We start from the raw sequence: 23,038 nt of genomic DNA, 5'->3' as shown, positions 1-23,038 counted from the left end.
TTGCCATGACGAAATAGTAATTTGCTATGGCATCTACATATTTGTAAGATTTGGGTGTTGCTTTCAGAATGTAAAACATAAAATGGGCATACAATTAAGTGTTAGACAGTAACTAAGTTTCATTGGCAAATAAATTTTAGTTAACCGAAATTATTTATACTGCTGAAAAAGCAGTATAAATACTTGGTTGAAGATTGCAAAGACAGTTTAAAATTGTTAACTATTATCATTGCTCAATCATATGGCATTTATCCATCGTAAGTTATCTTTGTTTTCTATAATAACAAGGCATATAAGTAAATCGCTTAGATTAAGATATATGTTTGACATTAAAAGTTTACTAAACGTTCGTTTAAGTAAACTAAAATCCATTAAGCAAAAGATAATAAGGAAGTCTATATACACTCATGATGAATATAATAAGTACACCCCTTAAAATTTAACTTTATTGACTTTTGATTAGCACAACTTTTTTTTATTACCTTGATCACAAAAATTTAAATGCCTCTTTCTTTATTAATTAAAATGTAAATTTTAGGACATTTCTTATCAATTTTAATCTTTAAATATTATAATCCTGCCATATGGAAATAAAAAGATTTTTTAAAGGAATACCAATTCAAATTTTTAGGTATAATTGTGTAAACTATCGAAAGATCATCTCTAAAAGAAAGATTTAAAATCATTTATTTTTAGTTGAATCAACACTAAAAACTGCACAGGGCAACAGATTTTGCTTTTTATCAGTATCCACGGATACCCGGAAGCATAAGCGATCTTTTAGGAATCCTCAAGGAACGTTTCTTATGTCCAAAAGAATTTCCAAAGAATTTATTTGAAGGGACTTTTTTATGGAGTACTGGTTACTGTCACAGGTATATGGTTCTAGTTTTTCTATAAAATTAAGGGTTATCATAATGGTATCATTGGGGTACTGGGTACTGTCATGGATATATACTTAGTTCTTAGAAGGATTTAAAGTAAATTTCTCTATGAACTAGATTTTAAGGGCTATCATGATGATATCATTCTTAGTAGTGCAGCTAACCCTCTGTTCAAATAACACACATCAATTTTAAATGTATTAATACTTTCCTTTTAATATCATTTAGTCACTAAAGATCTATGAAATTTGAATCCCATTAGTTATAATAACCAAACAGCACTCTTGTATTCAATATAAATCGGTTCAACTAACCACTACTTAGAAAAAAAGTCAACTTTAATTCTTATTAAACCTACTCACACTTTAGAAAAATATTTGTCTGATCACTTTAATAAAAAGCTAGTCCAAAGAGCCTCTTAAGCTTAATCCGAAATTAATTGGTATATCAAAGACTTAAACCCAAAAGAAACACTGAATGCATATCAAGTGACCTAGTTATTGAAAACTGATTAATTAAATGTCAAATTATATATCCCACGCACACTTAGACATCACATTGAGGTGCTTCAAGTCATATATCATGTTACTTATTATCATAATCGTGGCCAATATGATTATAAAAAGGTCATTGAATTGCCCACAAAAAAATGAACCATCAACCATTTGTTATTTTTTATGATTATTAGTCTTTTCGTTTGCATATTAGTTGTCCGCTGCGTGCAAATAATTAACAAATTTTTGATTGTAGGTGCCAAAAAACAAAATTGCCATAGCCCTGAGCTAAAAAAGACTCTTTTTTTTTTGCAGAAAAAGCCAAGGAAAGACGTAGCGTAAATATATATAAATCAAGTTATTTACATAAAAAACACACACACAATGATAAAAAGAGAGCGCCAAAACAATTTGTCAATGTAACACGCCCACCAATGTATCAGATATACATCGAAAGCCCCCTTCTCACGCCCTCGTACTCCCTCACCACTCTCACTCTCACTCTCATCATCATATGCAAATTAATCAGTGCTAATTTGTGAAGACAAAAGGTAAAATAGAGCCATAAATATACAAATGAATATGGTGAGAGTGTTTTGCTTTTCATCGAATGAATGATTGAGTGAATGAATGAATGAATGAATGAATGGGAGAGTCCACTTCCTTAACTGAGTCTCCTTCATTTTATATTGGCCATCATTAAGGCATAAGAAAGATGAAGCAAAATAGCACAAATCATAATTATAAAATTATCAGTAAGACAACAAATTGATGACGACTTATGTATATACATACAATAATGGGGCGTTGCATGTCGAACGACTTGGACTTTATGCGGTCTCTCACCTTGAGTTTTTTTCATACTCTTCAAAACGGGCATATCCACTTTGTCCAAGCTCGAAAGTGCTTCCTAACTGTACCAGGAATATTCTCAGTAGCGGATCTACTGGGGGTGAAAAAGGGGTAGTTTCCACCCACAAAATCGGTCGCATGATCCGCCACTGAATATTCTAATTATGTGTTTTTATTGAAGATGAACAAATCAAGAACTGTTAGAAGTATGTTAATTTTTTATTTAAACCTTTAACTTGTAGAACTCACTAAATTCTGAATACAATGTGATCCAAATGTATAAAATCATACTTTTTTAATACAATTACATATGTATATAGCAATATACGAAAGTTTAGTTGATCATTACTGTTTATTTAACTTTATTTATCTCTTATATAAATATAATATAGTTCGGTTTTAAACGCCTCACAAAAAGATGTACTTTTCAGGCAAAAATCAAAAAATTAAAGCAACCAAATTACTTTTTCATTGAAATATTTGGGAGCTGAGAATATCGACACTTAAGTCCGAAACCCTAGACGACATAAATTTGGAGTACAAACAGTTCTGAAAGCTGCTTCAAGTCAGGTAAAAAAAAAATTGTCATCTTAGAGTAATTAAAATTGATTCTGAAAATCTGCAAATTTATGCAATATTATTAAAATTTCTTCCAAATTTAATAAGTATTTTTAAAGTCAAGTTTAAAGTTTAAAGTTTTTTATTATTTAAAAAAGCGCATCTTCTTGCAATTTTTAAAAGGGGTAAATCTCTTGATTAGTATTTTCAAAAATAAAATAACTAAGATATATTTTCATAAGATTGTAGACAATGTTTCCAAAGTTTCCTCAAATCTTAAACCATATTTTACTTCCGCGGCAAAGGGTATAGACATGTCTGGGACTCTTTTGTTATTCAGTTTAATAAATGTATGAATATATATATTTACATTGATTTTGAGCATCGTAAAAGAAAATACAAAAAAACTTGCCTTCATCGGTTTATTCGTCTCTCCATCTCTGAGATTACGTTGCCTGAATTCGTGCCAATGCAATGGATTTCAGAAAACATACCTATACCAACAAAAATACTCATACAAGAGCAACAACTATAACAATTACTAAACTACGATTACATATACAAAATATTTGATTCATAGAAAGTCAAGTGTTTCGCGGGAGCAGACCTGGGGGGAAGGGGGAATTGTTTGATAGTCGAATTGAAAGTGGAACGAACGGATGTACATATTGTACAGTGGAATGGATTGAACCCAAATTAATAGAAATTGGAGAAATGCAAAATGCTAAAAGAGTGAGTGGAATATTTAATTAGTTAAAGAACCTTTAAAGAATTTATATTTTTTACTTTTGATTTTTACATATACATACATATCTATATATAGATATATGTACGTACGTGATCTGCCATTAACTGCAACTGGTTTGGGTTTGGTTTGCATACATGCAAGGGTATTCAGACTAAAGGTTAAAGCAATTAAAAAACAATTTATATATAGAAATTTTATTTTAATACAATCGCAAAGTTTATAACGACAGAGAGAAGTATAATTACCAAATATGAAATACCTACTTATATACATAGACACAAGTGTATGAACATACATATATAAAACAAAGAAGTTAAGGTAATTCATTAAGTTTTACCTTAAAAATAATTGCTAATCATAATCAACGAAGCTTAGGAAGAAGTTTAATCTTTGTCTACAACTAGATAACCTTTATATAAATTTTTTGTTTATTTTCCATTCAAAATTTCTTCTCAGTATTGGTAAAATCAAAAGAATTCAACTGTCCAATTGTATCCACTAGAACTATTATTATTTTACAACTATCTCTCGATTTCCATACAATTTAATTATAGGTTTTTGATATATTACACAGAGTTAGCTAAATCAACTTAACTCAATGTTATGACTTAAGAGAAAGGTTACAGCTACCTAGAATCCAGCTAATTGTTGATTTTTCACAACTTTATTTTTTTCTTTGGTTAAATACAGTGTAAAAATGTAAGAATCAGTTTCTTATAGAGCAAGGGCTTTCTTGAGTTGAAGCCCGGGAAGCTTCCAAACCAATTTACTGCTCATAGCTCGGCTAAAAAACATTTAAGGTGCCTTCAGATTTAACCAAATGAGACCAGATAGAAAACGAATCAGACTTTTAATGCATTACAGGTACTATTTTTATGTTTACTTATAAAATTACTATACTTTAATGTAGGATCAATCATCTGAACAAAGACTGTTAGCCGCTAACTTCCACTAGAGAACACCCATAAACCAATTCGAGAACCGAGGAATATCGGCGACTAGACCCAGCAATGAACAAAAATGTGATTAATGACCATATTTTATTAATATTTTAAAAACTTATTCTATACTGTCCTGCATGCAGGAATATAACACAAAAGATTTGTTTGTAAACTTTCATAAACTACTTAGAATTCAGATATTATTCGATCAAAACTATGTGTATCAATTTTATATTGGTATTTTGTAAAAGTACCAAATGCAGTCAAACAACTATACATTTAGAAACATTTAAAAAAATATATATAAATTAGCATAGAATAAAAAATTGTCTCGAACAAATATAGCCTATTTAAGCACATTATTTAATTAGTTTGAAATTTTTGCAAGCTGCAAGATTGGCCATTCTTTTTTTGCTTCATATAGTTTGAATTCCCATTTACTTTTAGCGTTGAAGCTATGGTATGGCCATTCCAACTGTGGGTCCTTTAGCGAAGTCTGCTGATAATAGCACTTGATAGTTCTTGAAATAGCTATACAGACAACCTGCTCACCTTTTTTGCTACCTATGATTTAAAATCTTAGAAATTAGTGAGACTTATTGACCTCAAGCCGGCTAAAACATAGTTTTGATTAACTTAAAAAAAGGTCGAAATCGAAGAGAAACAATTGTGAAACGAATCAAAATTGAATTTACAATTTACAAATAAAATTAATATAACTTAACAAAGTTAAAACTGATGCAATGAACAAACTACAAAAACCAAATTTAAAAAAAAAATTCCCAACAGTTACCCATGGTAAATAATTTGATTGCAGTTTACCCCAGACCCAGCCATGGTCGTCAATCCTCAGCTGTTGGCTGTTGAGTTGTTAACCAAAAAGGGTGCCCAGTGCCTTTGTGCCTGTGCCCCAAACACACATAACAACGTAATGCTCCGCTTACTTCCTCGTAAGCGCAAAAAGAAATGAAAAGTAGTACAACAAAAAAAAAATACGAGAAGAAAAAAAAACACAAAACAATCGAAGCTTTCAATTTGCACAAAACTTCACATAAATTACATAAGATGACCGAAATATTACAGAAGAGTATTAAGTAGAGGGAGCCAAAGAAAATAATAAAAACAAAAGGCAAATGTAAAGTGCAGATTTTTTTTTGTTGTGTTTTTTGTGTTTTTTTTAATGGGGTCCAGAGTACGTCAACGGATAGTGAACTGAAACTGAACTAAATTGTAACCAATAAACTGGTTGTTGACCAACTGACCTTGGGTCTCTTCACTGGATCTTACGCAATGCGTATGTACAACTGATTCGATCCTCTTATTTTAGGTGTTGCATCCCAAAGAAAGATCCAGACCGAACAGGCAACACTCTTTGCCACTCTTCTACCTACTTAACAGAGTAATTAGCATGCAAATAACTTGAAGCATCTAAACTAATGATGCCTTAGGAGAAATAGATTTCAAATGATGTGAATGAACCCTTTACTTCTATGACTACAGGGTATTGAAAGTGAAAAACCTCTTCGCTAGGCTTTTGCCAGTTGTCAGAAAAATAAACAAACCAAAAAAAAAAAAAAGAAGTGAAGAAACTAAAAAAGCAAAAAAAAGAAATGCCAAAGCCAAAACCAAAAAACCAGATATGGGACGACGCCGCCGCAACTTCAAGTGCGATATAAAAGACCGACTACCAGGCAGCCAACGAGCCATAGTACCAACTTTACTTGCAGTGCAAAGAGCTTTGTTAACTGAAAAAAAAAATAAAAGAAAACCCCAGCCAAAAACAACAAAAAAATGTTCAAATTCGCATTGATCGCCAGTCTGCTGGTCGTTGTGGCCTTAGCTGCACCCGTGAGTGATAAATATATATAGTTAGATATAGTGAAACGTTTTTGTAGAGTGTGTAAAATGCTTTCCCCTAAGTAACAGAGCCCCACCACATCCCCCACACATTGATCGATTCAAGTGTAAAAAACCAAACTTTATTTAAACTGCACTTCAAAGTCTTGCCTTAAGATCGCACACATTTTGGCCGTTTGGTGCTGCGATCAGTTTCACATTTCTCAAAGCTGCCACATTTCACATTGCCACAATAACTGCCACTGGATCCAGCTAACAAAAGAGAGGGAGGGGCGTGAATCTCGAGAATTTTCCATCATCTCTATGATTACTTACAATACTTATCACCGAATGGCGATTTATCACCTCCAGAATTACCCAATAGATTAGGTTGAGCACAGCTGCGTCCATTGCAGAGATTCGGGCAACATTTACCACCTATGGCACTGCATTCGCTGTCATGCAAACATTTTGGTGTACAATTCTGAACTTTGCTCGATGCGGGGCAATCTTTTGAATACAAAAGTTAACTCATAACAATTCTGTCTTAAGTTCAGATGAGAATACTTACCGCTGGCAGCCCATGTGGAGCCCACAAACATACAGGCTCCAATTAATAGTAAAACGAAACTCAATTTAACTACAAATCGTTTGGGAATATGAAAAGAAAGACCGTGCATAATAGAGATAGAGAAACGCTTTTCATTTTGCAGATTTCCGCATTTTCTTTTTAGCAAACTATGTGAACCTACCCATGATTTCTTTCTATTGAAATTGTTGGTATTTGTATTTGTTTTTCGAACAGTTGAACGTCCGCTTCGTTGTTAAATTCAAGACCGACTGGCGTGGATCGAGCTTTATATGAATGCCTAGAGCCTGAACAAGTTTTGCCTTTACTTTGTGCCTTGCCTCGTGATATTAAACAAAAAAAATAAAAGAGAAAAACAAAAACAAAAACATATAAAAACGGAAACAAAAAAAAAACAGCCTCAAACGTTACCCGCCCAACAACTGCGCGACATTTATCAATTTATCTCTATATTTTGCATATTACCAGGTAATACCGATAACCAAAGACGCTACCTGCCGCAATATAGAATCCCAAAGCAATTGAGTCAACTGAGTTTTGTCCCACAAAATGATAAAAGATATGAGTAGGCAAAGCTTGATATAAAATTTCCTAAAATTTCTAGGTCCATTTTAAGTAATCTCCAATTAATCTAAAACGAAACTCTTGCTTCTAACCCCTACTAGATTAAGTAGGGTATTTGCAAATCTTAATACTTTTGCCACATGCATCTCAACCACATTGGCATATCTTTCAATTACTATTTCCGTTCGTGCATTCATCATCAAGTAAGCAAGACAAATTGAATTGAACAGACGTCAGTGTCAAAAAGCCACAACAACCTAGCAATGAATAGTCACTTGTTTTTTTTAATACCTGTTATTTTTCCAAGGAATGAAGAGTATATTCTAACAGTTTAAAACCGTTCAGACAATTGTGAATCCATTTCATACTAAACCTTGATCATCATTGGAATCCAAGTAGCGAATGGATGAAAACCTTTCTCAACTTCCTTATCCTCAATTGCTTGTCCTTTATTCTTGTCCTCAATGAAATTGGCTAAAAAAAACCTCACCTAAAGAAAAGGTTTCAGATCAAACCTCTGATAAAAAGCAAAATTAAAACCTATTTTGTTTTGAATCGACGTAAATGATTTCAAGAATTTGCCAAGAACAAAAGGAATATTAATTATAATTGAACAAGATTACAACACAATCAATATTCGAAAATTGTAGATATTTTTTAAGACCTAATCAAAGGGTATTCCGGAGTCGAAGAGTTTCGTGACTATTTAAGTTGTCTCATCTTCTTTCTCAAAGTACCTGACTCATGCTAGAGCACAATATTCTTACTCAGTTCATTTAAAAACTTGTTTTACATACGATATGGGTTTTAATTAGTATGCAGAATGTTTAATTAACCGTTATTTCATCGATACCGACTCTAACCAATCGAATATTTAATAAAAAAAACGTATTACAAAAGAAAGATTTGTATGTTAATTGACTGAAAATTGATTGAAAATTTTGTATGCTTTTCACAGCTCACACCTGAGGAAGAAGAATTGGAGAGAAAACAGAATGAGAGCGCACAATATAATTTCAATAGTGAAATTATAGATGATATTAACGATGGCATGATTGCCCGTGAAGAGACACGGGATGGACACAAAGTGAAGGGTTCATACAGCTACAGTGATGGCTTTGTTAAGCGCACCGTACACTATGAGGCCGATGAGAATGGCTATCGAGTTGTCAAGGAGGATACCCAGGAAATTGGCGAAGGACCCCGTTTCAATCCCGAGGGTCAGGCCGATGTGCAGGGCTCTTTGATTGGCAGCTATTCGATCAAATTGGATCGAGATGATGATGAGAAGCACTACAAAGATGTTAGAGCTTAAATTGGCTCGTTTTTTGGTGCATAGATGATATTTCTAACATTTAGAAATGGACTGAATACATCGTAAAATCATTTAAAAACAACAAAGTAAAACTACATACACTAAGAAGCCATCTTGTATTTTCTCCTCATCACACACACACACACATACACAAATCAAATAAATAAAATACAAATGAAAACAAAAATTCACAAATATATTTTTTATAATTTAAAACTATCCTAGTGTAGGGTGAGGCCTAAAGTTTCCATTTGCCTGAAAAAATTTGGTCTAAAATTCACCTATAAACGAGTTAATGATATTTTTTAATTCACTTTACTTTAATAGTAATAGGTATTCCAACAATAATTCTGACGAAAAATATCTAGGTATGTTTTTCCTAGGCTCTAAAGTTGAGGAGCTAAGCCAGCTATCCACCCTCTTAGAAGGAATTTTCGATATTAACTTTGCATACAGATTAATCCATTTCAAGTTTCACTCTCGTAAAAAATAATAAAGGTTACTAGCCGGCAAATATCTCCATATCTATGCACTTTGTGGATCATTAAATTTATATTCTTAGCTATACAGAAATACCCATATATATATAGATGAAACCTGTGTGCTTTCCAATTAAAATAATATCTTAAATTTATTTTGGGACCCGAAATTAATAAACCAGTTTGCTTAACTACTACGACCTTGAGTCGGCATAAAATTATGCAATGATGCGTATCTGCTCTAGTTCGATCTCTTCTTGTCTTCTCATTTCTGGCTTAAGGCCCCAGTCCCCCTTCCAGTTCCATCTTAGCATTGCGAAAGAGATGACGACGACTCTACTGGCTGACTGACGAGTATTTGTCGAAGATGTTAAACGACTAACAGAAAAACCCTAAAACAACAACAAAACCAAACGAATTTAAAAAAAAAAAAATTATTTAAAACCAAACCAGATGGAGTGTATGGCCGGTTGCCGAATTTGATATAAAAGCCCAACTTCGACATTCAACTTAGCCATACCATATACTCGACTAACCGTGCGAGTAGCTAAATCAATCAAATTATAAACGCGAAAAAAAAACAAACAAAATGTTGAAATTTCTTTTTGTTGCCAGTCTGTTGGTCGCCGTGGCCTTAGCGCAAACTGAATCTGTGAGTGAAAAAAATGATTATGGTGGAAGCTGTAAAGGATAGGATTATAATCAACCTCCTTATACATGTTAAACAAGGATAGTTAACAAACCAAAGGATTAAAAAAGCTATTATAAAGTTATAATGTGTAAAAATCATTAAAACACTTCATTTCAAACGTTTGAGACAGAAACAAAACTAAATTGGATACAAAAAACTATGAGTTTTAAAAAAAAATTTGTACATACTAGTGAACTATAATTTGATTAGGATATCTATAATAAAACTCGACAGTGTTTGATAACAAGTTTCAAGTTGTTTAATAACAATTTACAAATTTAATGCTTTCTGATCTAGTGGACAGATGCATATAATTTGTTATACCGAGAATTTTAAGCCATTAGGATCTTTAACAGCTCCATGAATCGCCTAGCTCTATAGACATTGTGTGGTTTTTTATTAAGATTAGGAACATCTATAGATTTTTATTTTTTCTGAATAATTTTTTACAAATTATTTTATTATGAATTTCACAGCTCACATCAGCGGAAGAAAAGGAAGAACTCGAGAGAATCCAAAACGAAAGTGCTCAATACAGTTTCAACAATAAAATTAATGATCAAATTAACGATGGCCAAATTGAACGGGAAGAGACTCGCGAAGGAACTAAAGTGACGGGTTCGTATAGCTACAGTGATGGCTTTGTTAAGCGCACCGTACACTATGAGGCCGATGAGAATGGCTATCGCGTTGTCAAGGAAGATACCCAGCCAATCGGCGAAGGACCCGAATTCAATCCAGAGGGTAAGGCCGATGTGGAGGGCTCTTTGATTGGCAGCTATTCGATCAAATTGGATAATGATGGTGATAAAAAGCACTACAAGGATGTTAGAGCTTAATAGCTTAACTTCAAATATGTAAAAGACTGGATGTCCAATTTAAAAACATTTCTAACATTTAGAAATGTTCATTTGTACAAGACGAGTTATTAAAAATTGTTTTCAAATATAAAAAATAAAACATTACAAAATTCGTTTTATCATTTCAATGGGATTTTCATATACTCACTTTAAGCAAACAATTAAAACACTGCTTATTGGTATTTAAATGGTTTTTTTTTCAAATTTATTAATAATAATGTTTATTTATTGGTTAATTTTGCGGTGAGTGCATCTAGGAGCAAAATTTCATTTTTGTTTTAGATTGGTTTTCGATTTTCATTTAAATTGTTTTTCGTTCAAGTTGTTTTTTGTTTTCTTTTGTTGTTCTTTAGATTTTGCGGTTTTAGTTACTATAGTTCATATAGATTTACCTTTGTAGTTGTTGTTGTTGCTGTTCATTATCATTAATCATTAAATTTTGCATTGTATTTTATCAACAGTTTTCATTTTTCATTTCATTTTTTTTTTCTTTTCTTGTTTTTAACTTAATGTACTTTAATGTTTTGCTTGAAAAAGCTTTAATGTGAATTTATATATATATTTATATGTTTATAGCTATATGCTAAATAAGTTTATGTTTGTGTGTGTGTGTGTGTGTAAGTGTTTGCATGTGTGAGTTATATTATGTATGTATGTGTCTGGTGGAGAATACTAAACTTAAATTAGCAAATTACGAAATTACAAACCTAAGCGTTTTCGACATGACAAAATTACAATAAGCTTACAATTATGTCTTACACATTACACAGTAAAAGTAGAATTACATATATATATATATATATAGATTTAAGAAGTTCAAACCAATTCGTATAATGCACATGCATTGATAAATTATAAAAATATATATACGTATATATATATAATATAGTTAACCTAAGATTTAAATGTTGCTTTGTTTCTGTTGTTTGTGTGTATTTTATATAAATTACAATTTAAACATAAATATTTACAATAGTTTTTTTTCCATTTCATTTGCTGCCTTTCATTTGCATTTATATATGAGAGTGTTTTCTATTGTTTAGTTGTTTTTTTTTTCATCTTTTGTTAATGTTTTTGTTTTAATTTTATTTTTTAGTGTGCTTGTAAATATCCTTAAACAATCACAAAAAAAAACAACGAGTATCTTAAGGGATATGCAACAAGCACACAATACACAACACTTGCTTTCATTTTATAAGCTTTCAATTTGCCATTGTTATGGTTAATACAAAAAGTGTAAAGAGTTACGCAAGTCATCTTAACTTTACCAGGATTTTAATATATTTATATACTATATATATAAGTATATTATTCAATGTCTGTATATGTGTGTGTGTGTGTGTGTGTGTCTTAGAGCTTTGTCTGTGTCTCGGTATATGCGTAAGCCTCTGCACTTGCGTTGTATTGGTTTCTTTTTATAATTTTTTGTTCTGTTTGTTTTTATTGTACATACATACATAAGTCTAGTTTATAAAAACATTTCGAGTTAAATCATTGATCTCTTATATCCTTGCAGTTCCAAACTACTACAATCATAAAAAGCGGTTTACAACAAACTGGAAAAATTGAAATCTAAACTATTCCACTTTAAAAAGTTTAGAGTTTTAGTCAGTGCAGTTAAAAATTGTCAATCATTTTAAAAACCTATTATTTATTTTCTTCTATTAAATATTTTATTATTAGTATTAGTTAAAAGAGTCAATAAAAAACACGGTTCAGTGATTAAAAATTTCAGGCGAAATGCTAACGACATCAGCCAGAATTGCAATTGGAAACCGGCCTATTTATTTATTTATCTCTGACTAGCAGAATACAAAACTGTATGAAAGTCCTTTTTGAAATCAATTAAAAGTGGTTTTTGATTTTACATTAATTTTCATTCTATAAACTTTTTGCGAATCTAAATATTTAGAAAATTTATAAGAATTTGCTTTTCAAGACAATCGGTCAATTGAATGACTATCTTTCTTCAAGACTGCCTCTTATATTGCCTCAGATAGAAAAAGTTTTATTGTTATTTAGAGAAACATTTGTATTTAATTCCCATATAATGAAATGTATATATTCCTGCTCAAATATACAAAACAAATAAATGAATAAAGACTAGAACAAACAATTAAACGAAACTAAACGGAAAAAAATAGTAAACCAAAGTTGGCCTATATTTTTTATCAGACACTTTACATACAAAGTCAGTAACGGGAGACGGCAAAACAAAAGCACTATGTCAAGTTTCATGGATAGTGGGATATACAAGGATATATGTTAACTTCGGTGAACCGAAGGTTAGATGTGTTTTTTAGATGTGTTTTTGAAAATAAATTAGATGTTCTTTTACTACATTTTTTCTTCTCTAAACTAACTAACTCGATTGCTATTGCTGACAACTACAATATTTCAATCCGTTAATCAATATCTCTATATGTATGCCTGTGTATGTAGTACATATGTATGTATGTATGTATGTATGCTTGTTCGTAGGTAGGTAAGTATGTAGTTATATTTGTTGCATTTTTTGCTTTATGACTATAATACGTTATCCACTTACGTCTGCCGCCTTCTCTGCAATAAGGCTCAGCTTTCATCTAATCACACAGGACACACATAATTTGGCTGCACTGATGCAATCGTCATGACAAAATGCTCCACATTGCTGACAGATGACCATTGCGTTCAATGAACAGGCACAATTGTTTACTGCAGCTGCTGCTGCTGCTGTTGGTGTGGCCTCATTTCCGGGCGGTGTATTTTCACCAGTCTGATGCAATTGTTGTAGTAAAGGCTGCTGCTGCTGCTGTACTTGTGGCTGATGGTGATTCGTTGCTGGCGGTGCTTGGGCTTGAGCTGCTGTAGTTGTGGTCACTATGTAGTTATTGCCGGCTTCTATTAGAGCAGTTGTGGGATTATTATTACTGCCGCCATCGATATAACTAATATTGGTACCTATTTTGGAATAATATTTTTTAATTAGTTTTGTTTTTGGTTTTTTAATACGTTCATTTCAATTGCATACTTACTAACACAAGAAAAAAAAATTGAAAAAAAAATAAAACTTCTAAGAAATAATAAAGTATTTCTCTTTTTGGACGAATATTCACAATTTGCTGTCATGAATAATCTCACCAAAAAAAGGAGACATGCAATTATATATATTAGTTTACTATATATAAGAGAACATCATCAAGTATACATATTACTTTGCCAAACTTAAAACGCATACGTTGGTAAGGTAAATCTAACAAATCTATATACATATTCAACAAATTAATGATTTTACGTGCCAATTAATGGTGTTTGATTTTGGGTGATCAATGAAATGTAAATCTTTAGATTTGCGTTTGGTGATTTGAAAGACGTACCTCGCTAAGCACTAATAATACACCAATTTACCTGCAGCGATATTGCGCCGCACAATATTCGCGGCGGCGTTCACATTAACATTGTTCAGTTGGGTTGGTTGTGGCTGTTGTTGTTGTGGTTGTTGTGTCTGCTGCAGCTCATGATGATGGTGATGGGAAGAAGGATGATGATGATTATTCTGATTCTGATTCTGATTCTGAGAATGATGATGATGATGATGATTATTATTATTGTGAGTATGATGCATTTGCCCTGCATCAGTACTGGCCGCAATAGCTGTTGACACCAAATTGCCACTAACTGTTGTATTATCCACCGAAGCTGGACGCCCGCGTCCGCCCATTGGTAGACCATTAAGGCTATGCAATGGATTTTGCACAGTGACAAACTAAAAACAAATTTCAAATCATTAAATTCGACTCTAGTATGGATAATCTTACTGTCCACTCACCTGATTCTGATGCAGTGGTGGGGCACTAGAAGCTCTAGGCGCCTGATTGTCCGCTGCTCCCACATTAGCGCGATGTACCAACACATACTGGCCACTGCCATTCTGATGCAGCATCTGTTCGGTCTGAGGTTGATTTGGTGGTGGCCCTGGCGACTGTTGCAATGGCTGATTTGTGGGATTTCCTGGATTTGCCATCCCGGGACCAGCGGTGAATACATGTCGTATCAGCGTAGTGGGAGATGGTTTCCTTTGCACATATTTCTTACGCGGAAATCCACTCATACGTGGACCAATCACTTTATATACACCAGGTCGTCCCACTCCCATGACGTTTGGCGGCAGACCAGAGGGCAAAGTGCCCGCCGTGGTAGCAGCAGCTCCCGTCACCAGTAATTCCTCTTGCTTTAAAAGATTCTGTGGTGGTGGTGGTGCAACGGCAGCGGTTACCACTCCACCACCGGCAACATTGCCACTGGCTGTTGTCATATTGGACATGGGTGCGGCTGCCACACTGGACACATTTAGGGAAACGCTCACTGCTACACCTGGTGGTGTCGCGGTATTTGGATTGTTGGTTGCTACTGTCGGCTGTTGATTCTGCTGCTGCTGACTAAGTATGGCTGCTGGGGGACGCAGCTGAGCCTTAAGATTCTCACGATTTGGACTATTTTGGATGACTGCCTGGCAGATTTGATAACTTCGTTCGAGATTCACAGCCCCTGGTGGTAAACGATTATTGGTGGCCTTGCGCCCTTTACCTGTGGGCATTTTTGGTTGCAATCTCTGTTGGGCAATGGTCGTCGGTATTCCCGATGGAGGCAACGTTTTCATTGTTAGCACATTGGATAATTGTGGTGGCATTTGTTGTTGTTGTTGTTGCTGCTGCACATTGCTATTGTGATTTAAAGTTGGCTGCTGTTGTTGTTGTGGCTGTGGCTGGAGAGCAGCAGCGGCAACAATTGATGCTGCCTGTGGTTGTTGCTGTTGTTGTTGTTGGGCAGCTGTCACAGCTACAACATTGGCATAAACGGACGGAATTGTTGTTGTTGTTGATTGCTGAGCTGTTGTTGCCACTGTTGTGGGCGATGATGAATTATTGGCGGGTCGCGTCATTGAAATTATATTTAAAGGTTTTGCAATAAATTTAGCTTGTGCTGCTGGCGGTACAATACTCTGTTGTTGTTGTTGTTGCTGCTGCTGCTGGTGTTGTTGTTGCTGTAGTAGATTATTGTTGGCAGCTTGAGCTAATAATTGTCGTTGATGCAATTGAGCCTGTTGCAGTGCAAATTGTTGCAACTGTTGTTGCTTTTGTTGTTGTTGCTGCTGCTGCTGCTGTTGTTGTTGCTGTTCCAATTGCTGTTGTTGTTGTTGTGCCAACAAGTTAGGTGACAAAAACTGTGGTTGTCCTCCATTCCTTAACGCTACCGGCATAGATTTGGTCAAGGCACTGCAAGACGCTTGCTGTTGTTGCGCGGCCGCCGCCTGTAATGTTAATTGCTGTAACAATTGTTGCTGCTGCTGCTGTTGCTGATGTTGTTGCTGCTGCTGCTGGCGTTGTTGTTGTTGCTGCTGTTGTAACAAAAAATTGCCTATGATTTGTCCATTAGAATCTACCAGAATTTGTCGTTGTTGCTGCTGCTGCTGTGTCACAGTTCCCGTCGCTTGCGTTGGCTGATGCTGAGCTTGAAGCTGTTGGCTTTGAGACTGCTGTGGCAATTGATTGAGACTGAGACTACTACTACTACAGAGACTCAAATTGTTGCTACTATCATTACTATTGCTGCTATTGGTGATAACAGTACTAGATACTTCCATATCAGCCGCCGACATGGGTACAGCATCGCATAGCATTTCCTGCAACAAAAAAAGAGAATGGAGAAGATCGTTAGATATATTAAGGTTTTGAACGACAACATTACGCTCTTGAATTTGGTTTAATTATACCCTTGCATAGGGTGAGTGCGTGAGATCAAGTATGAAAATCGCCCGGATCGGAACTCTATATCATATAGTTATATTAGAAAAATTGGTGAACGAGTTTGAGTATTTAAATGAAATGTACTAGTGTGATTGTTTTGGATATAAACATTAGATCCCAATTTCAAGGAGATCATAGCTCGAAATCAGCAGAGCACACTCAGAAGTTATCTTGTTTGATATTTTTTATAACTAATGAAGTAAGTCGTCTCACCGACTTTGGCATTCCATGTATATTTTCCATGTTTTTAGTCTGATTTTAATAAAATTTGGTAGGTTGGTAGACATTAAAAGAGCTCATTAGTGTGCTGAATTTGGACTTTTTCGATAGGTCTCTTTAGAGAAGTAACCGGTGGTGCGATGTTTTCGGAAAATTAATTTACTGGCTCTCACATAATCTCGCAAAAATTACTGTCTGAACAGTCTAAGGCTTTGGTAAGCCTAGGTGAACATAAATCGTAGCCAACGCCTAATGTCACATGCGCAATACAAATTTGGGTCCTCGAATGTTGAGAAATTTGAATCTAAATCTTACCTCATTAGCATATTCCACATGGTTCTGTGGCATAAACGGATGTTGTGCTAGTTGGACCACATCCTGTATATTCAAATGCTTTTCCTGTCCTTCATCCATACGGTCGACAATTTCATCTTGATCGTCTTCCTCTTCCTCATCGATATCGTTGTCAATATCGTCTTCGTCGTCGTCGTCAACATTGTCCCCGTCCCCGTCGTTGTCAACGATCTCTTCATGAATTTCACCTAACATTTCGGTTTCCAAATTCATAAGATTTAGATGTTCATCCTGTTGATGCTTCCGTTCATCTTGAAAGGAGTTTTGGGTTTCCAATAAAAGTTTAATGTCACCAAAATTCCAATCGTGTTGAACATGCTGATACATTTCATTAGAATTCAATTCCACAGGCAATTCCGGATGGTGGTGCTGCTGCTGCTGTTGCTGTTGCAGTGAAGCCACTGTGGAAAGCATAGCCTGGACATCGGCAGCCAACGACTGAGGTGTCGTTATTGTTGATGTTGATGACGCGGTGATCGCTGTGGCTGGCAACGAACAGGAATTACTACTCGAGCACGAGGACAACGAGGCGGATGATGAGGACGTTGACGACGATGTTGACGAAGACGATGGGCAACTAGTTGAGGCCATTGAACTGGCTGGCGTTAGACCAACACTCGAGCTGGCCATTGGCATAGTTGAATCTTCAAGCTTATCACATTGACTCGTTGCAGTTCTTGTTGTTAAAGTTGAAGTCAAGGCTTCTGATGCTCCTCTCGCTTCTACTTCTATACTGCCTGCTGAAATGTAAAACAAATGATTATTTATCAATACAACTAAGAAATTTAATGCATTACTCTTGGCTATGGGCAAGGACGATGATGATGATGATGTTGATGTGTAGTATCTGGTGGCGTTGTGATTTATAATGCCAGCCGCGCTTTGATGATCATGAAAGTAGGCTGCGCGAATGCAATATGAAATTTAATATTATTAGTTTCATGAATTTTGGGTTATTGAATATTTATTAATTAACAGAATAATGTAATTATAACTAATGATCTTACCATGGTCGATAGTATCCGCAAATACAAAATCATGGGTTGATGTTGAGGGATCGGCCTCTGTCTCAGCCTCTGCAACGGCTTCATTCAATAATTCCACAGGCGCTTTGGTGTCGTCTAAAAAAAAAAATAGATTTTATAAAATTTAAAGCCCAACTCTGTTACGATTCATTGGCTCTATAACCATCTCAGCGGAACTGATATCACCAGGGTTTGGTCCCATAAATTATCATAGAACCGACCGCGACCGCGTTTGTATACCCTTGCAAATCTTTTCTTATCTATAAACGTCAAAGTGGAAAACGTTTTATTAAAAACTCCTGTTTGCAAAAGAATGACCTACCATCTTACCCTAGCAAATATCGAAATCACTGTTTACTACCGATTGTTCCTATGGGAGCAATATGATATAGTCACCTGATCTTGATCAAATTTGGCACACTCATTAACAAATGTATAAAACTGGCAAATGTTTAATTTTAAAGATTTAAAAGTCAGTTTCCGGATTCGTTTCTATGGAAGCTATATGATATAGTCAACCGATCTTGATTAAATTTAGCAGTCATTAATAGTTATGTTAAACTGAGAAATATACATTTTTATGACAATTGCGTAACGAAGTAACGAGGTTATTGACAAAGTCACTGCATTCAAATTATCGTTCCTATGGGAGCTATATGATATGAATGGTCCGATCCGGCTGAATCCGAGATATACAACCTGTGCAGGATATACAAGCCTACATGCAAAATTTCAGCTCTGTAGCTGTTGCGGTCTAGGAGGAGTTTGCGCTGGTCCAAACGGATCTTCCTAGAAGTTTCGAGGTTCTACTTATGTTCTAGCGCGGAAAGCTTTAAATAAATGGCTAATCAAAGATAAGTTTACTGGTTTTGAGTTGATTCTCAGACCCTATCACTTCTAATGACAAATGGTGTTATGGTTACAATGAATTGTTAAATCTTACCCGCTGTTAGTTCAGCACTTTGCAAATAATTAACAAAATTATTTTCAGCCTCGCTTATGGGAACAGTTTCGGATGTTGCAGATGATGTTGCTGCTAGTTCTTCAATTTCCTCGTCATCCTCTTCCATTGGAACAACAATAATTTCTTCCGATGATGCTGCTGCTGCTGTTGTTGTTGTTGTTAATGGTTCAATTTTATCACAGGTACTGTTGATAAGTGGTTGTTGTTGTTGATTTAACTGCTGGTCTTGTATTACTTGTGTTACTGTTGCATCTACAACATCTGCGGTGGGCATAATTTGACAAGCTGACATGGCAACAGTATTAACAGTATCAACAATTTCATTCTGCTCGACATGTTCCATTTTTAGACATTTACTTTCCTTCGATGTGCTTGGCAATTCATCTGTTTCATGACCATTATTATCATCTATTTGTGTTCTTGTTGATGTAAATGGTGATTGTTTGTGGCACAAAGGACTACTTGAGGAACGTTTTAAGATTCGTCGTTGATTCTCAGTCAAAACATTGCTCGTGTTGCCAGTTGCTTGAGGAGTAGTTGATGGTGTTGTCACAATTGTTTGTATTGCAGTTGATGGTAAATTGCTTCTACTACTACTACTACTACTGCTGCTGTTGCTGCTGCTGGTTGTAGTTGTGGTTGCTGCTGTTGTAGTTGTGCACTTTGTGCTCTGCAAAGACAAAAAGCAAAACCGAAAAACAATGATAATTTATGTTTATAAAATGTTCTTACAAATTACAGTTGAAACGTTAATAAACCTATAAACATTGGCTTGGCCGAAATACACTTGGCAATCTTAATATTTATTAAACAAATAACAAACGTTTCAATTGCATTTCCTTTTGAATCCTCTTTTGATGCTTACCAAATCATATTTCATTTCAGTCTCATTATCACATGTTGCTTGTTTTTGCTTTTCTATTATTTTTGTGGCTGTTGTTGTTTTTGTTAGTTTTAGCTCAGTTTTTACCACATCCAACTTCAGTTTGCCACCAGCGCCGGTGCCCGTGTTGGGACCACGTTTCGCATTCTTTTCACCCCAATATGGTTCGAAATGCTTCAATTTCCATGGATCCAATTTATTCTTTTCGCGCTCTTGTTCCGTTTTCAATTTCAATTGATTCTCAGGTGTAAATTCACCTTCACTCAATCTCTCCCGCCATTCTAAGCAGGCACGGGCGAAGAATTCGTTATTTAAACATGAGGCACTCAATCGTATGGCCTCTGTGGACAATGGAGTCGCTGAATTGGAATTGGAGCTACCATTCCCCCCACTCGTGCTCGGCTTATCGCCAACGCTACCGCTGCCGCTTGGCAATTCGCTGGCCTCACGATCCACGCTAGGCAACAGCTGTATGAGATTATATTGATAGATTGGCGGCAGCAAGGAGAATGTTTGCTTATTGAGCAAAGCTCTCAGATTGGTTGAGGCCAATATGGAATCGGGTGTCTCCAGATCAATTTTACCATCCTTGGTCTGTTCGATTTGCGCGGCAGTTGTTAATTTTTTATTGCTACGCCTTCGCGGCTTCACACTGAAGCCTGGTATAGAGGCCAGAACCTCACGCATTGTGGATGCTTGTGAGGATGAGGCGGTTTTTGTGGAGCCAGCGGGTGAGGTGGAATTAGAAGAGGTGGATGATGGAGCTGCCGCATTGGCTTGTGCAGCGGCGGCAGCGGTTGCGGCCGCTGCTGCTGCCGCCGCCGCCGCAGCTGCCGCGGCAGCCGCTGCCTTAGCCTGTTGTTGCTGCTGAATCCGTCGACTGCTGATCAGACGAGGAGCTGGTGTTGATGCAGGAACAGGAGCAGGATTAATTGCAGTTAATGGTGGCGGATTTGTGGAAATTCCATTATCTTCACTGGGTTTCTTTTCAGGTGGAACGGGTTTCACAATGATGCGTGGCAGGTGACGTCTATATACATAACAAAGAAAGGTGAACCAATTTAATTAGACTGTTTTATTTGGTTTAAATAATGTAAACTTACCTCAGACTATGCGTATGCTTGTTGTTATTGGTGGTAGTGCTTGGTGACGATGATTCTAAAGCTAATGGATCCTTTTCTCCATCATCATCATCTACAAGATTCACATGATCTGTGGCTTCCATTATTAAAGAAGATGCAACATCAATCCCCGATTGCTGATGTTGCTGCTGCTGCTGCTGTTGCTGCAGTGGCTGTGCGGCTTGTGGAATTATTGTCGGCGTAGTTGTCGCCGATGCTGTCGCTGCTCTTGTTGTATCCGGCGTTATGGTTTTCATAGTTGGAATAGTAGCTTATCTATATATACATTTATATATGTCTAGCAGCAAAAGTGTCGACCGAAACTCTTTACTTTAACGTTATTCTAGATCGATGTCAGGCAAGTTTTTTGCGCACGTACTACAAAAACAAATAAATAAATAAAAAAAAAAAGCAAATTAGACAAAAAAAATGTAAGCATACATATACTTCCGGTCTACTGCATTAGAATTGGAGGAGCATCCATCCATAGTCTACCCTATAGACAAAGGTCTAAAAGTCAATTTAACAAATCGCCAATTATTATTAGGCCTGGGAATATCTATTTTTATTGTTTTTTGTTTTATCAGAAAGTAACCGGAGCCTAGGGAACCGAGATCAATATTGTTTAGTTTCACAAGATAAGCAAAAAATTGCTGAGAACCAAAAATTATAAAAATAAACAGAGATATTTTATGGATTTTTGCTTAAATGAATTAATATACAATTGATATATAAAACAAATAACTGATTGAATCAAATTTTTAAGTGTGCATTATTTTAGCAGGGGCAGGGGTTCCAGCATGAATTGTAAATAAACGTTTGCAACTAAAAACCAATCATTAGTTAACAAAAGGATTTCTTATTTATCTATATAAAGGCAATGCCGGTTGAGTTTTTATTTCAACTAGGTTTGAGGATACTAACCTGGCCAGCAGTATTATCCATTTTAAGAAGGCCCGAGAGCCCTTCTCTCCACCTCCTTCTCCACTTCTCTGGTATATGAAAAATTTTCAACGTTGCGCCCTTTGTATATGTTTTTCCATCTGTTTGTATATATGCTAAGACGTCTGTGTATGAGTGTGCGTGTGTGTGTGTGTACTGCTGTGTTAGCCTTTTACTAAGGCTTTTCCTTTACAGCAAGTGTTCCTTAAATTTTCTTAAAAAAGAAAATTCTTTTTTTTTACTGCCTTCTTCCTACAACATTAACAGCAACAACAACATCAGCATACAATGCCTGGCTGAGTTGTTGTATTTTTTTCTCACGCACGCACACAAACTCACAATCACACACACTAACACATTCACACAAATTACAAGCCCCTCTCGCTCTTGCTCTTGTTGTTGGTTTTGGTTTTTTTCTTTTTACTTTTTCTATTGCCATTTAATCGGCAATTTTCCATATTGTTATCATTTTTAAATGCATTATCTTTGCGTTACACTCGATTAAGAATTTTCGGCAGCGCGTTTTTTTTTGGTTCGTTTAGTTTGCGTTCACATTATTAACGTACGTAGAAATTAAATATTCACAAACAAAAGCAAAAGGCAGCAGCAGCTACAAAAATAATTCTTTTTCTAGCGAAACCCTCCGTTTATGCCCGTCTCTTTCCAATGCACTGTGTTTGGTCCGGGCCACGGACCAGCGGGTTGCTGCTATCTCCGTTACGCGCATGCACTACGCAAAAAAACTTTGCATTTGCATTTTGATAAAAATGTCTTTTGTCGTTCATTGATTGATTTTAACAAAATTAATGCACTTTTTACACATTTTTATGAATTTGTTTATTTTATTTTTCATATTTTTTTCTGAAGATAAACTCTACTCAATGAACTGGGCTTCGGGCGAATTCAGGGTGAGAAACGGTGTTGGGAGCG

The 23,038-nt window shown here is 35.4% G+C and overlaps 4 protein-coding genes across 4 annotated transcripts; 2 read left to right on the top strand and 2 right to left on the bottom strand.

Annotated features, from left to right (window-relative positions):
* Positions 1-6,238: 6,238 nt before the first annotated feature.
* LOC6640901 (larval cuticle protein A3A) lies at positions 6,239-8,922 on the top strand. Its single transcript, XM_023175043.2, has 2 exons — positions 6,239-6,325; positions 8,425-8,922. The coding sequence occupies exons 1-2, from the start codon at positions 6,269-6,271 to the stop codon at positions 8,779-8,781; spliced, it is 414 nt and encodes a 137-aa protein (XP_023030811.1). The 5' UTR covers positions 6,239-6,268; the 3' UTR covers positions 8,782-8,922.
* Positions 6,435-7,146, bottom strand: LOC6640834. Its single transcript, XM_002063716.4, has 4 exons — positions 7,066-7,146; positions 6,885-6,953; positions 6,650-6,823; positions 6,435-6,586 (listed from the first exon to the last, which is right to left on the bottom strand). Exons 1-4 carry the CDS (start codon positions 7,067-7,069, stop codon positions 6,486-6,488), a joined length of 348 nt encoding a protein of 115 aa, XP_002063752.2. The 5' UTR covers positions 7,070-7,146; the 3' UTR covers positions 6,435-6,485.
* An 890-nt stretch (positions 8,923-9,812) lies between the features above and the next one.
* On the top strand, positions 9,813-10,867 carry LOC6640826. Its single transcript, XM_002063714.3, has 2 exons — positions 9,813-9,912; positions 10,428-10,867. Exons 1-2 carry the CDS (start codon positions 9,850-9,852, stop codon positions 10,788-10,790), a joined length of 426 nt encoding a protein of 141 aa, XP_002063750.1. The 5' UTR covers positions 9,813-9,849; the 3' UTR covers positions 10,791-10,867.
* Positions 10,868-11,780: 913 nt separating this feature from the next.
* Positions 11,781-23,037, bottom strand: LOC6640825 (polycomb protein Asx). The gene is made up of 11 exons (XM_047009769.1): positions 22,091-23,037; positions 21,149-21,544; positions 20,028-21,075; positions 19,142-19,832; positions 18,181-18,294; positions 17,971-18,075; positions 17,135-17,913; positions 14,623-16,476; positions 14,424-14,559; positions 14,202-14,327; positions 11,781-13,754 (listed from the first exon to the last, which is right to left on the bottom strand). Exons 2-11 carry the CDS (start codon positions 21,421-21,423, stop codon positions 13,393-13,395), a joined length of 5,490 nt encoding a protein of 1,829 aa, XP_046865725.1. The 5' UTR covers positions 21,424-21,544; positions 22,091-23,037; the 3' UTR covers positions 11,781-13,392.
* Between the last annotated feature and the right edge of the window lies 1 nt (position 23,038).

Source organism: Drosophila willistoni (genome assembly GCF_018902025.1).
Source record: "Drosophila willistoni isolate 14030-0811.24 chromosome 2L unlocalized genomic scaffold, UCI_dwil_1.1 Seg168, whole genome shotgun sequence".
NCBI classification, from domain to species: Eukaryota; Metazoa; Arthropoda; class Insecta; order Diptera; family Drosophilidae; genus Drosophila; species Drosophila willistoni.
The sequence above is the reverse complement of the archived record's forward strand: the minus strand, read 5'-3'. Positions and strand labels throughout refer to the sequence as shown.